Source organism: Panthera onca, chromosome B4, assembly GCF_046562875.1.
Source record: "Panthera onca isolate mPanOnc1 chromosome B4, mPanOnc1 haplotype 2, whole genome shotgun sequence".
In the NCBI taxonomy this organism is placed as follows: Eukaryota; Metazoa; Chordata; class Mammalia; order Carnivora; family Felidae; genus Panthera; species Panthera onca.
The window spans coordinates 40,129,724-40,144,913 of record NC_138345.1 but is presented as its reverse complement, the minus strand read 5'-3'; the positions used below and the strand labels follow the sequence as shown (position 1 = coordinate 40,144,913).

General features: G+C 45.8%; 1 protein-coding gene and 1 long non-coding RNA gene across 4 annotated transcripts in view; one reads left to right on the top strand and one right to left on the bottom strand.

The window, feature by feature from the left end:
* The window catches only part of NTF3 (neurotrophin 3), a 66,614-nt gene extending 63,598 nt beyond the window's left edge, over positions 1 to 3,016 (bottom strand). The window contains exon 1 of the mRNA XM_060658638.3: positions 2,908 to 3,016. Within this exon, the coding sequence (XP_060514621.1) occupies positions 2,908 to 2,925 (18 nt within the window). The 5' untranslated portion in view covers positions 2,926 to 3,016. The remainder of the gene's footprint in view (positions 1 to 2,907) is intronic.
* Positions 1,514 to 12,285, top strand: LOC132694850 (uncharacterized). 3 transcript variants are annotated; one of them, XR_013556886.2, is made up of 7 exons: positions 1,514 to 2,203; positions 2,949 to 3,121; positions 3,544 to 3,802; positions 4,571 to 4,705; positions 5,363 to 9,256; positions 9,747 to 9,834; positions 11,961 to 12,285. It is a non-coding gene; the product is annotated as an uncharacterized LOC132694850 (long non-coding RNA). The 3 variants fall into 3 exon arrangements; XR_013556888.1 differs by lacking the exon at positions 4,571 to 4,705 and adding an exon at positions 4,428 to 4,498 and having other exon boundaries at positions 1,528 to 2,203; positions 9,199 to 9,256; XR_013556887.1 differs by having other exon boundaries at positions 1,529 to 2,203; positions 9,199 to 9,256.
* Positions 12,286 to 15,190: the final 2,905 nt, after the last annotated feature.

The following is a 15,190-nucleotide window of genomic DNA, read 5'->3' as shown; positions in this document are numbered from 1 at the left end:
GCCCCAGTACCCAGTAATGGGCTCAGCATCCAGTAGACATTCCACAAATATTAACTAATAATCAATATTAATTGGTAACAATGAATTCCTCTATTAAATAAGAAACCCATCAAATAACATAATAGAACACGCACCTCTGCCACCAGTAATGCAAAATATATTCCTCCCCTCACTCCAATTTTATGTGGACGTCCTCACTGATCGTCACCTAGTGCTGACACACAGGGCTTTTCTCCTTAAATGTATACCCCTCATTCTAAGCCTTGTCCAATTCCTTCCTCTCTGAGGAGGTAGGGAGGGGCAGAAGGCAAAACCCAACCCAGCATCCTTCTCTGTAAATGCCTTGTTTCTCCATAAAGAGTGCCTGAGCCCTCACTTTCCTATCCTCTGCACACCCCAGTGCCATCCCAGCCACATTTCCCCATGCACACTCAAAAAGTTCACACTCGGCTCTCTGCAGATAATCTCTCCCCGCCCGCCCCCCCCCCACTCCTTCGGTAATCCTCAGGAGCCCAACCTTCCACACACACGTCCACCTTTCGCTGCTACACACAGCCACCCTCCCACGCCACACCCACTCCATGTGTCTGTGCAGGCATGCACAAGCCATCTGTCTTCGACACACTGTACCTCTCCTCCTGCTCTGACACCCTTCACAGGCACAGATTTCTCATTAGCTACACCTATGTTCCCACATGCTCTCATCTCCTGCCAGTCACACATATGCGCATCCAACAGACTCCTCAGAAACGCACACCTCCACTGCGCACAGAGCAGGGTGGAGCTCCAGCCCTCCGGCCACCCGCAATGCACACCCTGGTGCAGAGACTTTCCAGAAACCTCCTTCCCTGACCACACAGAGCACCCAAGGGTCCCACTCTCCCTCCCTAGCAAAGCAGATCCATTCACACAGAACCCAGCCCTCCAATTCCAGCTACAGTCCCGTCCTTACCAACTGCAAAATCTTATACGCTCCTTGCTGCAGGCCCGCAGACTTGCTATTTTCCTCCAACACTGTTCACAGAGCCTGCTTTCTTCTCCTCTCCCCCTCCCCACTCCCAACACCATACCCAGGTCTAAGGGTCTGAGCCCAAGGCAGAGGCGGTTGGATTTTGTCCCCTAAATTCTACCTCTCAACTTTCTTTGTGCAACATGTCAGGAAGGAATTGGGGGCGGGAGGGAGCCAGGCTGAGTATGCTGGAGAATTTCTGGGTGTAGGGAAAACGGAACCAACTGCAAAGTTCCCTCTGTGTTACAACTTTCTCCCCTCCCGACATTTAGGGCAGAGGGCTTAGGTGTTGTTCTTGCTCTCAGGTCTGTCGGCTGGGAGAGGACATCTCTTTATGAAAAAGCAGGTTGTCTAGCACCTTCTCTAATAGGCTCCAGGAGTGACACCCACCTCCTTTCATGCCAAACCTCCCAGCTCCCGCCCCCTGCTCTTCGCACACATAAACAGCCCCCCCAGCCCCCCTCACCCCCCCGCGCAAGGCGCCCCAGCTCTCCTGCTCTGAGCCCAGCGCTCCGGCTGGGTCCAAGAGGCTGTCTCCCACTCCGACTCTGAACCTGCCGCCCGCCGCCAGAGGTCTAAAGGAGGCGGTCCAGTTCAATGTTTCCTCCACCTGGAATGCTCCCAGACGTGGGAGGAGCCCTTACCGGTTAGCAGCCCCCACCCGGTTCGGCGCGAGGGTCTCAGTTCCGTGCATTTAAAGCGCAGCTGAGGAATGCAGCAGCTAAACTCCCCCCAAAGAAGCAGCGCCTCCTCGCCGCGCACCCACTGGCGCCCGAAAGCACCAGAGTCCCCTCCCCCACCACTCCTTTCCCGAACCTTCAACTTCCAAGCGCCCCAGATTCATTTGGAGTAGGAGTAGCGCTTTGGGGCAATGGGGTAATTTGGCCCACCGGGGGTCCTTTTGACTCCGACCTAGTTCCGCTGGTCCCCGGTCTCCCAGCCTTCCCACACCGCCGCCTCAAATTCCGAGAGCTGGCTCGGAGAAACGGCGAGGAATTCCCCAGGGACTGCCCGGCCAGCTTGCCCGCCGCTCCCCGCGCGGTCCCAGATGCACGGAGAACGCGCGGAGCTCCTACATCTGCGCAGAGACCCGGGGTAGGGTAGCCGCGGGGTGGGCGCTGGCCACAAGGAGTCCGGGGTGCGTGGCCGTTGCCGAGAAAAGCTTTCGGAAGAGGCAAGAGTATTCCAGCACAGGTACGCCGCGCCGGGCGAGGAGTTGCAACTCCCAAACTCGGAAGCCGGCGTCCCAGTCCTGAGCTCCGAGTCCCCTCCCCCAGCCCACGCCCGGGACCAGGGAGGGGGAGGCATGCAAGGAGCCCCGCGATGTTGGGAGCCAGGCGCCGGGCGCGTGCCGGGGAGCCGTGGTGACACGCTCGACTCTTCCCTGCGCGGGATCTGTCTGCCACCCCCTTTTGTTACAGGATGCACGGGGAGCCCTCTCTGCAGGAGCAGACGGGTGTGTTGATTGGGGGTTGGAGGGCGGTTCTGCTGAATCTCTTCGCTGCCCTTCCGTCGTCCCTATTTCCCCTCGCCTCCGCCCCCATTTCCAATCCAGGTCCCTTAAACCTGATCACTTTCCCAGATATTGGGCGGTTTCTCGGGCAGCCCAGGGACGGGAGAAGAGGTGGGGAGGAGTGTCCGTGTGTGCGTGTGTGTGTGTGTGTGTGTGTGTGTGAGTGTGTGGTGGGGAGGGGGTGGTTGCGGTTGCGCCTCGGCCTGGGCAGATCCCAGCGCAAACTTCGGGGAAGGCGCAAGCCCGGGAAAGTGAGCCAGAGCCGAACGATGGAGGTGGGGGCGGGGTGCAGAGTTGGGGACCCCCGCGCTAGTCCACTGGAAAATCCCCCTACTCAGCTTCCCACCCCTGAACGTGCCCACCCAACGTACCCGCCTCCCCTTACCGTGGCAGAAGTAACCATGGCATCCGTGTGACTGTTTCCAGGGACGTCGACATGAAGAGAAAGGTGGACGCAAACTCGGTCATTCAAAGTCTCTCCCACCCCGCCGCCTCCACTACCCAGCAGGGGGAAAAAAAGAGAAGAAGAAAGAAAGAAAGAAACGGGAAGAAAGTAGTTGCGCCGGGCTCTCTCGCGGGGCCGCGCGCGGAGCTGCTCGGTAGGGAGAGGAGCCTTCAACTCTGAGTCCCGCGAACATAATCTGCGCGGTTATAACCAGCCAACCCGGCCAGATGGCTCCGCGCTCAGCGCCTTAACCCCTTCAGCGCCGCGCCACCCGCCCCCGCGCCCGGCCGCCGCTCGCCTTGCCAGCCCAAGCCCCTGTGCCCCTCCGACTTGGGGCTGGCGTGGGGTGGGCAGTGGGGCGACGAGGTCATCTTTCCTAGCCTCTCTAAAAGAAAAACACCTAAAACTTCCAAGTTATTAGTAGGCTTCACTATCCCCTTTAGAGATCCAGGAAAAAACGAAATATTCAACTTTTCACTGTATTTTACATGTTAATGTCTTCAGCCTGTCTTATTTGTTTTTTTTTCTTGAGAAACTTCCTTTTGATCTTTTTTTTTTTCTTTCTTTTTATTTAAGATTTTCCTCTCTAGGCAGAAGGGCCTTTCTTGCCCCTTCCCCCTGGCGGCTTGGGTCTAATGTGCAAACTCCTCCTCCAAACCTTAGACCCTTCCAGCTCTAGATCTCTCCCCACCTCCTATCAAGCCCACCCGTCACTCCTTCCCCCACCCCACAACGCGAACACGCCCAAGGACAATCACTCCCCAGCGAACTCGCTGCTCTCAGGGACCAGTACCCAGGACGCTGTGCGGGAGGTCAAGGACAGCGGAGTCAAGAGGTAGGGGGAGGCGGGGTTCAGGGGGACCTAGGAAGGGGCGGCCGCGTGTGTGTGTGTGTGTGTGTGTGTGTGTGTGTGTTTGCGAGAACGTGAACGTGGAGGAAGAGGGGGATGGATCGGAGACTCCCATTTCACCCAGCCTCCAACTTCTTCTAAGCACCTTCCTAGAATGGGGCCCTGCAGCTGAGCACCCGCCCAGCACCCACCAGTCTGCACGCGGGGACAGCGCGGGGAAGCAGAAAAGGCAAAAGCCACAAACAAACCTCGTAGTAGCGCTTGGAAAGTTGTGACGCTCACTCCCCCACCCATAGATTATTCGAGGAAAGGATGGGAGGGAGGGGGCAAAATCTCTTATTTCGCGATAATTTTAGCTGCCCATTAGACCCCACTTGTTCTGAGATCGTTCTCTCTAAATTTACCGAGTTAAGTCATCTTGCTTTCGTTCTTTTGCCATCAAGAGAAGTGAGAGTGGGGGGGTGGGGGGGAGAGAATGTCGCTTAGGGGTCAAGGAGAAATTCAGAGCCTTGGAGCGGATTTTTGTGCTCCTGACCGCCTCCGGCTCAGCTCCCCGGGCCAGGGCGTGGCGGACTCCGTCCTTGAGCCCCCTACCACTTCCTCCCTGCAGTCTCTGCCACTCTTTGGCCCCATCTCGTGCCAGGACCTTTTGATTCACGCGCGACTGGGGGAGGGGAGCAAGTAAGTATCCCGTCTCGTCTCGTCATGCCCTGCCATTCCAAGGTGGGTAAGAAGCAACCCACTCTGTTTCAGCCGGCGTCAGGTTAAAAAAATCCAAATTCCTGAGACTTGTTTGAGAATTTGGTCAAACACCGAGAAGCACGGGCACTGCGCCTACCAGATCAGGCCGAACCCGACGCAGAGCAAGGCTGCGGGGTCCGAGCGGAGGTAGGAAGGGATGGGGAGCCTGGGGGGCTGCGTACTAGATAGATTGTACCTGCCTCATCATTATCCTGGCTGCTGGAGGCTGCCACATCGAAAACGGCCAGAAGCGCCCACTGAGGCCCAGGGGCCGCACCTCCCGCAGTCCCTGGAAAGAGTGGGGTCCTCCTTCAGTGCCTCCCTCGTGACAAAATGTTGAGGTCCTCCTCCGGACCAGATTAAGCTGCCGAGTTGTTCCCTCCACTCGGCACACACAGCACCATGAAGGTTTGGATCGGGCGTGATCTGCTGGGTTCTGGTTTTCTCCCTGCGCTCTGGCCCGCCTCCCTGCCCTCCCCCACTTCCCGCACTTCACCCCCACCTCCGCTGTCAAACGAAGGGTTCAGGCCCAGTTTCAGCTCCACTGGCCAAGTTCTAGGGGCTCCTTTCTGGAGCTCCAGGTCCTCCAGTAACCCGAGGGTTGCAGGGAAAGAGGTGGTTGGCTCCTGCTGCAGCAAGGAAAGGGTTAAAAACATGTGCGGGCTGATCCGCCTGCAGCTCCTCGGTCACTGGCAGTCTGGAGGGAGGAGGGGGAGGAAGGGGGCAAACTTAAATTTGAAAAATCAGAAGAAAAAAAAAAGAAGAAAAGGCAGCAGTGAGTTTAAGACCCGATTTGTTCTGCAGATGCTGTGCACGGACTGGCCGCCACACTTTGCCAGGACCTAGGCAAGCACAGGAAGAGTTTGTATTGTTTTCCAACTGGGAGTTGGGGGGGGGGTGTCCTGCACTGGTGGGTCTGTCTTTGCTTGCAATCAACACGCCTTGTAATATGAGAGGTGACACCTTAATCTTGCCAAATATGTGTGGTGCCTTTGAGAGGGGGGTGGGTAGAGGGAGGGGCTGAGGGAAGGAGAGAGGGAGAGAGAGAGAACCAGACAGAAACAGAGGGTAAAAGATGCATTTTCCTCACTTTTTTTTTTTCCAAATGGAGAGCTACTGGTCCTTTCCTTTGTGGAAGACTTTTTTCAGAAAATCTCCCTCTAGCCGGCAAGCTGCCTTTTCCTTCACTGTTTTCCTTTCTGTTTCAGAGTAAAAGATTCTTCTCTCCTCTCTAAAGAAGACTAGGGATTGATGCCTAGGTCTCTCTCTTGGCTTCCAAGAGTAGCAAGGTGATCAAAGAGGAAGGTGACTGGAAAAAGGAGTAGAAGGTGTATATTTTTAAAAAGAGTAAAAGATAATTGTATGTAATGTAGATTCATTTTGGAACTGCAGAACATTGGGACTTCTAAGCAAATCCGTTTCTCTAAATAGAGGAAAATCTTAGTGGTATAGACAGCTAAAGCAAAGAACAGAACTAGGAAGTAAGCTGCTGAGTTCATGCCCCATAGACAGTGCTGGGTGTGGAAGTCCATCTAGGACTAGGTCTTTTCTGATTAGCCAGGTAATCGCTTCTCTTCAAGTTGACTCCTTGGTCATGGCCTTGGCCATCCATCTGTTGACTGTATTTTTAGGTTGCTGAACTTTCTTTTTCTCCCTGAAAGTTGTTTGTGAGGGCAGGAACTAGATCCAGTGATTGAAAGCCCCCTTACAAAATCTCTCCTAAAGCAAATTTCTGGAGCATGCTTTCTGCCCACCCTTATCTTTTGCAATAGCACCACTCTGTGGTTGAAACACTGAACAGAAACAAAATGGAAATGTTGGAATGAATTATGCCCTTACCTTGTGAGAAATAGTATTGATCTACTGGATGTTTCAGTTAAATGGATTGTGTGTTGCAGGGGCTGCTCAGCATATGACAAGGGAGGGGGTCTTGTGCAGTAGGGGCATGCAGTTAATTCGTTATGACACAGTGACCCAGGAAATGAGAGAACTGGGACGAATGGCCTCCAAGGACCCTTCCCTCTGTGACCGCATGTGGCAAGGCAAGCTTGGTTCTTTTCCCCAGCACCATACAGCTAGCCTTGAATATTTGTCCTCTCCCATTGTGTGTGGGTTTTTTTCCTGCCTTAGATTGCTAAACTGTACTCCACACCTTAGCCTATCCTAAAGTATCTGCAAGTTGCCTCTTCTGCTGCTGGAGGGCACTGTGGAGAGGTTTGCAGAATGCTTGCACCTACTTTCTCTTGCTCCACCCTGTCCGTCCATCCCCACCCCCACTCACTCAGACAGCTGCTTGAGCTCCTGGAGCCCGAAAGTCTATGTTTCTGAAACAATTAAAGTGCCTGCAAAAGGTGTTTGCATAGGGATTGCTAATTTAAGGGCCCAGTAAGGCTGTGTGTTACCTTGACTCCTGGCACTCAAAAGATTCCTGGCTGCCCACCCATTACTACACACTTGTAACTATAGCATTATTAGCCAACAATCATGTGAGCCCGTGGTGCCAATTAGCGACTCTGCCCAAATGTCCTGAAGAGTGGTGGGAGCCATTGTTCTTTTTTTTTTTTCAAAGTGGGTACAGATGTCTGTAGAAACTGAGTGACTTTATGTTTATTCAGCGAACGCAGGTCTTCCCTAAAATGTCCATCATCTTGAGGAAGTGCAGCTTTGATGCTATCAACCTTGAGCTCTAAACAGAGTAGGGAGACAGATCTAATTCTATAAGCCTCTGTGTCCCCCCACCCCCTACATTTAATAGTTAAGGATGCTAAGGCTCTGGGTTCTCCATAAATTTCCCCAGGGAAACAAACAAACAAACAAGCAAACAAAAAACCAAACATAGTAACAGATCAGGAAGTAGAACTCATTAAAAGAGTGGGTCTTGGAATTGTACAAACCTAGATTCCATGCTCCCTTCTTCACTGGTAGCTGTGTGTCTTTGACAGGTTCCTGAACTTCTCAGAAACTGTAATTGGCAGAAACAATGCCAACCTCATAGGAGTATTATGGGGACCACATGAACTAATTGATTTAAAATGCTGGGCACAGTCCAGCACAGTGAAGGCACCAACTCCCAATCTGATAGCCCTTCTACCGGAAACACCGCCAACCACATGGGTGGGGGATCTTAGCCTTTAGAAAAAGCTCCGGAATGTCCTCTTTGTTACTTGTAAGCTGTCTTGAAACATTTCATTAATGTAGCTTTATGGTTATATATTTTTCCCTTGGACAAAGACAGAAAGAACATAGCAGAATGAAGTAGTGGACATATTTGGAATTTAGTTTCCTAATGCGGGCCTCAGAGAGCATGAAAGATGTAGTTGAAGGATTTCAGAATCTCATCTTGTTTGTTCTTTGTCTCTAAGGCAGAACTGCCTCATCATGTAAAAGGAAATTCCACCATGTCCTTCAACTTGTAACAGATTGCCTAGTATATTATTGGTTTGTTGTTATTGCTAATTATGTTCTAGGGCTTAGATTGAACAATATGATGAATTGCATTGAATAACAATGGATCAACTCATTTTGTGAAATAGCATACATATTCATAATTATGTTTCAAGAAATTACCCATAATGATAGAGGGAAGGTATGTATTCCTACCACACAGGTGGATCTAGAAATCATAATAAAGTCTCCTATTTCACCAGTCATGACATGAATTCCTAACCACCCTATAAATTAACTTTATGCTGCACCAAACTCCACTCATATAAAAAATGACATTAAGGTTTCCTAGGTAACTAATGCACTTCCAAAGGGAATAGGCCTCAGGAGACAAAGAGGGCAGGGAAAAGGGTGGGGGGTGGGGAAGTGAAGAAAAAGAAAAAAAAGAACATTAGATTAGACTCATGTGACATAAACAAAATATTTCATGGGGAAGGACTCATAAAGTTTTATTGCCTAGGTTTGACATAGATATGGCACAGCTATTAATTCCATCTTTGGATAATAAAATACTCAGTAGGCTAGCCGTCTCTTTAGGGATGCCAGCATTTCATATTGGAAGTTCAGATTAACAAATGGTGAGAGAAATCAGTCTTTTTCATTTATCTGCTAAGCTGTGTCCACTCACCAGCCAGCTGTTTCTTGAGCCCTCTATGGTTGTATTTAGACATAACCAAATTTTTGATATGAACGTGAAAAATAGGACTGATTTGGATGTTTTGAAATATGCAGATGCTTTTGATCTTATAGACTGGGAGCAGGTTGAAGGGACAGGCTCCAGGTCAGGTTTCCCACCACTCCTACTCCCACCTGCTGGTCTTTTTACTGTGGCTTCCTTCTTCTGGGGAAGGGCCTGGGGGCAAAAGAACATTTGAATGCCTAGGAGGAAATGGAAGATGGTAGGTGGAGCATAGATTTTAATTTATGCTGGAAGAATTTTGAGCAATTCTGAAAGATGGTGAAACCCAGATGATGTCTATGAGCTGGAGCCTGGAAGAATTAGAACATGAACTAGATTTGTTGCTGCTTTGTGAGCTGGGGGACTTCACTAACCTTTCCAGTGTCTTGGTTTTACCATGTGTAAAAGGAACTTAACCTCATTTTCTTGTATAATTGGGAATATAGATAAGAAAACAAAGAAATACATTAATTTGAATAAAGTTGGGGGTTTTGTATTACCTGCTTTCCACCTACAGTAGCCGCAGAGTGATGTCTGTGGGTGGAGACTCCCGACTGGTTACAAGCCACATCCAGGTAATATCTCTGTATAAAGTATGGTTGAGTTTCCCTGGTGGTCCATATAGTGGAAGTGTTCCTGCCCATAACCACTGGGACCGTCAGTGTTGAGTGCAGCCTGCCTTTTGCCTATTCCATGACCTGCTGGAAAATGGACACAAGATGCTGGAAAGTTGAATGTTTGCATCACACAATACCATTGAGTATTGAAGTCATTTTGGTATTTTCTCTAGTTGGGTACTTGGGGTAGGACTGAGGATTAGAAAAATCTCTGCCCACACCTTCCACTTACTACCCTTAGTAGGAACTAAGAGGTGGGGGGGGGGGGAGGAAAAGTCTGGGAAGCAAATGTATAAAAATCCAAAGGTGAAGATTTCCCAAGTATTTAAGGCTAATGGGGACCCAGGTCTCCTTACCCTTAAATAAGCGTAGGCCAGTCTAGCTATGTGTATGACAACATATAATAACACATCCTATGAATACTCTCTTCATACCCATCTCTCCTCAGAATTCAAGGCTGGGGGAACCCTGGAAAAGGTCACTTCATCCATCCTCCTGACCTTGAGACCAGTCCTCACTCTCCACTGGCAAGTTAGGTACTGTTCTGATTTTACAGGGTAGAGTGAGGGGCAGAGAAGGTTCATTCTATTACCCATGTATCCTTGAAAACATTCTCTTCACTTCAGTGGTCTAGGAAAACTGAGGAAGGGGAATTAATCATAGAGTTTTTTACTTTAAAGACCTTATGCCCAGAATTCCCACAAAACACCAAAAAGAGGTGTTAACAGTTCTTGGGGGCCAAGAAAAGCTGAGTTCAAATTAAAATAAGCTTACATACTTCTACTTTCCCCAACACACACAGACAGACAGATATACCCATGTAGCCAACCCATCTGATGATTTTCTATATTTACCAGTCAGTTCACTGGCAGTTCTGCTCCTGTTCTCACCCTCAGAGCAGGCTGTCCTCAGGCCCCCTTCAGAATGCAAATAATGCTCAAGCAACAATGAGTACCCAAGCTGGGGCCTCATAGAAACATAAATGCCCAGTGCAGGAAGGAATGTTAGCAGGTAGGAACTTCTTTACAAATCATCATCATCATAATCATCATAACAATAGGTAACATTTATTGAGTGTTTACTGAATACCAGGTACTGTTAATAATATTAGCATAATATGCCAGGCACTGTTTCAAGCACTGTGTGTATGTATAGATGTATGCACACGTGTGTTTGTGTATGCTGGTCTTAATTTAGTACTAGACCAGAGCCGGTGTTCGTGTCTCAGCTCCTATGTGATTGATCTTAGCCAAGTTAGTGTCCTCTCCTAGATCTCAATTTTTTAAATCTGTAAAGTGGAAATAATAATATTATGTGCTCTGTAGGGTTTTTCTAAGGATTAAATGATTTATAGGTAGGTACAATTACGATTCCACTTTATAGATTTAAAAAATTGAGCCATAAAGAGTTTATATAACTTGCCCAAGTATACATAGGTAGTAAATGAGGGCCAAAACAGAGGTTTGAATCCAACTGCTTGTTACCTTTACACCATCCAAACTTGAGACAGTGGTGTTTTAACAGATGAAGAAACCAAAGCCAAGAAGGGGACAAGCAACTTGCTTAAGAACACTGGGAGGAGCTCAGATGTGAATTGGCTCTCCTGTCTATAGTCCAAGGCTAAGACCAGCAGTAGGAAGGCTGCAATATCCAGAGTCAGTTCTCCTGGGCTCAAGGTTGTCCTGGGGTGGTGAGGGAAGGAAAAAAATGGAGAATGAAGTCGAATAAGTTTAGGTCCATCTGTGGGTCCTTTGTGTGTCTTTCTAGGTGCATGTAACACACATCAGAACGGTGATTTGGTACATGGAAAAAGGAATGGTTTCAGCACCTACCCGTCTCTTCAGCAGGTTCCTTTGTCAGGATACACTTGTATAATTACATGACCGCCTTGAGTCAGGGAGCTTCCACAAGAGCAGGACAAAACCACATAGTGCCAGGTTACCAAAAATTCTTCTAAGGGTGCAGGCCGTTGGCATGGTGCCAATGATTAAAAAGCTAATCAAAACTACTGTTTGCAACATCAAGATACACAAGAAAATAGTAGTGCCTCAAGTCTCTCATAAGCAATAAGTCTGTAAATGCCCACTCAGAAACTATAGAATCCTGGAGTAGAACATTATGGCCAGTTGATGTTTTATTACATATATTTCATTTGAATCCCATATAGTCACCAATTTATAGTCATGCAAATGACTTCCTCTAGCATAGACATAAACTTAAAGACCACTTGGAGCTCAGACTGAGCAGGGAAGCCAGTGTTCAAAACCTGCCTATGAATGGGCTTTGAATCTGGAGCTGCTGCCAAGATAGCAAGCATGAGGCATCAGATTTGTGTTTCACTGCTTCACCATGTCCAGCTTCTCTGCCTCCACATGAGGATGAGAGAGTTCCACTGGTTTTTCTCCCACTCAGTAAAAGAGGCATTGCCAAAAGCTTTCAACAATGAGTCCAAAAGTTACAAATTAGCTCCTTAGGGTGAATAGAAAGAATAACATTGAAAATGACGGACAGCAATTGTCTTTCTACCTGTATTGATCTCCTCCAATTAACTGTGGACATATTAAAAATGAAGGGAATGAAAGAAGTACACAACCGAGTTGGAAATAGCTTTCTATACATAGAAATTAATAAACCAAAACCTGTTTCCCCCCCCCCCCCCCAGGGTAAGCAGGGAGTCCATGGTTCAGATGAGAATGGAATCATAATTGGCAGCAGATTCGAAGTATGAATCACTGGTCCACACTCCATATCTCAAATTGGAAAACTGGCGACAATGTCGAATCAATGAATGAATGACTTATGTTCTTTCAGATGGGAAAGTGCCTGAGATTCTTCTGATCAAATCCCCCATTTTACAGAGGAAGTTATTTAGAGGCTCATCAGTGAGAGTGTGGAAATCAAACTCTTGATTCCCAGGATGCTGTTCTTAGTCTCCTTTCTATACAACTCTCAGGAAATAAACATATCTCATGCTTTTCTTTTGGAAATGTTTTCCATTTTCCTCTAATTTGTTCCCCACCTTTTCTTCTTTCCTTTATTTCATAACTTGCTTCAACTTAGTTTAATATTTCATTTCCTTTATTTTGTTACCATTGTGCACCACTGACAAAACAAGAGAAAATTAACTTCACATGCAGAAGCCAAGGTTGCAGTAGGAACAGGAAAAGACTTTTAATCACAGGAGAGGTCAAAGGACAACTTTAATAGTGGAATAGATACTTTCCCATTGGTTAGTCCTTTCTGAAGAGAGAGAGGACTAATTAGATGAATTCTATTTTTCAATAATGTTATAGATAACCTTTTCAGACTTTTCAGAGTGAATCTTTTTTTCCCAAAATTATTCTTCTTGCTTTTTAAAGTCTTCTTTCCTTTATATTAAAGATGGCAAAGGATCTATTTTGATGTGGGATTATTTCTTTGGTAGATTAAACAATTTTTTTTCTTGCAATCAAGGTATCCATAAAACCTAGAGTCAAATTATTTACTCTCTTATATATCTCCTAATTCCTTCCTTGTAAAAGAGCTGACTGCAATATCTGTCCTTGGCATTATGGATCTCTGGAGCCTAGCAGCATCCAATAAATAAGAGCTGAAGAAGACCACATATCTACAGGGTTATGATGTAAATGAAAATGTGACTATTCTAGAAGACTTCAAGGGGTAGAACTAGGATTGATGAGTGGAATTTACAAGGGTGCATATTTCAAGTCAGGATAAGGGTGATGATTCTTACACAGAGAATTTCCAAAAATGGAGTCAATTGCTTCATAGCTAATGAGTTTTTTTCTGTCACTGGACAAGCTCAGTCTGGGACCACCTTCAAACAATGTTGTGGAGGGGCTTCAGATTTGGATAGGTGGTTGGACAGTTAAGATCCCTTCCAAACTTGAACTATCACATCTCAGTGATCTGGTCACTTTAGCAAGTATGTATTTTGCTAAAACATGATGTATATAAGTTGATATTAAGTTTATAGTTGATATATTAAGATTTTTTTTTAGTGGTACATAAGTAAACATTTTATTTTTTATTTTTTTGACTTTTTAAAAAATTTAAATCCAAGTTAGTTAATATATAGGTTAATAATGGTTTCAAGAGTAGAATTTAGTGATTTATCACTTACATATAACAGTGCTCATCCCAACAAGTACCCACCTCAATGCCCATCACACATTTAGCCCATCCCCCGACCCAACACCCCTCCAGCAACCCTCAGTTTGTTCTCTGTATTCAAGAGTCTCTTATGGTTTGCCTCCCTCTCTGTTTTTATCTTATTTTTCCTTCAATAAACATTTTAAATTATAATAGTTACATTTAATTTTTTTAATGTATCAATTCAAAATTTCTTTTGAAAATACATTTACCAGGGACTTTCACTTCCATTTATAGCAGACCAAATTCTAATATACCAATCTTTCCACCAAAAATACCTAGAAAAGCTGGAAAAAATTTTTTAAAAGCCATCTGAAGGTCTTATTTATGATATGGTTGTGTAAACAGTTCTACAGATATTTATATACTGGGGACAAAAGAGTGGACAAAAGCTAGCAGATTCTCAAGGGGAGTTGACATTTCAAGAAAGAACAGGATGGAGGGAGTTTTCTGTCTTTTACAGTTTCTAGCTAGAGGGCAATTCCCAACTGGTACACTTGAGGTAGCAAAAGCTTAAAGGGAGAAATAAACAATTCCCAGTGATAGCTTGAGATTTTAATACTTTATGCATTTAGTAGAACTTACACTAATCTAAATACCAATAAAGGCAAAGATGATACTATCAATCACCTGGACTTAATCATTATTTGTAGAACACTACACCCAATAAATACAGAATAATACACATTATTTTTCTTTTTTAGAGAGCGAGCAAGCACGTGAACAGGGGAGAGGGGCAGAGGGAGAGAGAGAGAATCTTAATCAGGCTCCACACTCAGCATGGGAGCCCAACACAGGGCTCTATCCCACAACCCTGGGGTCATGACCTGAGCCAAAATCAAGAGTCAGGTGCTCAACGGACTGAACCACCCAGGCGTCCCCAGAATACATATTCTTATCAAGTACATGGTTTGTTTACAAAGAAAGTCTATATGCTGGATAATAAAACAATCCTCATTAGATTTAAAGAACAAAACCACACAGAGTATATTCTCTAACTACAGTGGAGTAAAACTCAAAATCAATAATAAGATATGTAGAAACCCTTAAGTAATTAGAAATTAAGCAACACACTTTTAGCTATTCCATAGGTCAAAGAAGAAATCATACGGGAAATTAGAGTATATTCTGATATCTATGGTAAAAAAATACAACATATCAAACTCTGTGGGATATGGATAAAACAGTGTTTAGAGGGAAAGTGACACACTTAAATGTTATATTAGAAAGAAAAAAGGTCTAAAAATCAATGACCAAATGTTTCATCTTAGAAATTTAGAAAGAGAAAGGGAAAGTAAGCCAAAAGCAAATAGGAAGAAGGAAATCATATAGGTAAGAGAAAAAAAGAAATGAGATAGAAATTAATAGAGCTAAAATTTGCCCTTTGAAAAGATCAACAAAATTGGTTATCTCCTAGCTAGATTGGAAATGAAAGAGAAGGAAATAACCAATATCAAGAATGAAAAGGGATTATCACTCAGATCCTACTGATATTAAATAGAAAACAAGAGACTATCATGAACAATTTCATGCAATGAATTTGACAATGTAGATGAAATGGACAAAATATTTGAGCAGGGTAAAATAGAATATCTAAATAGCCTTTTATCTATTAGAAAAATTGAATTAGTTACCATAAACCTTTCCACCAATGAAACAATAGAGAAAGATGGTTTCACTGACAAATTCCATAAAAATTTATGGAAGGAGTAGTATCAGATTTAAAACACTTCACAATTT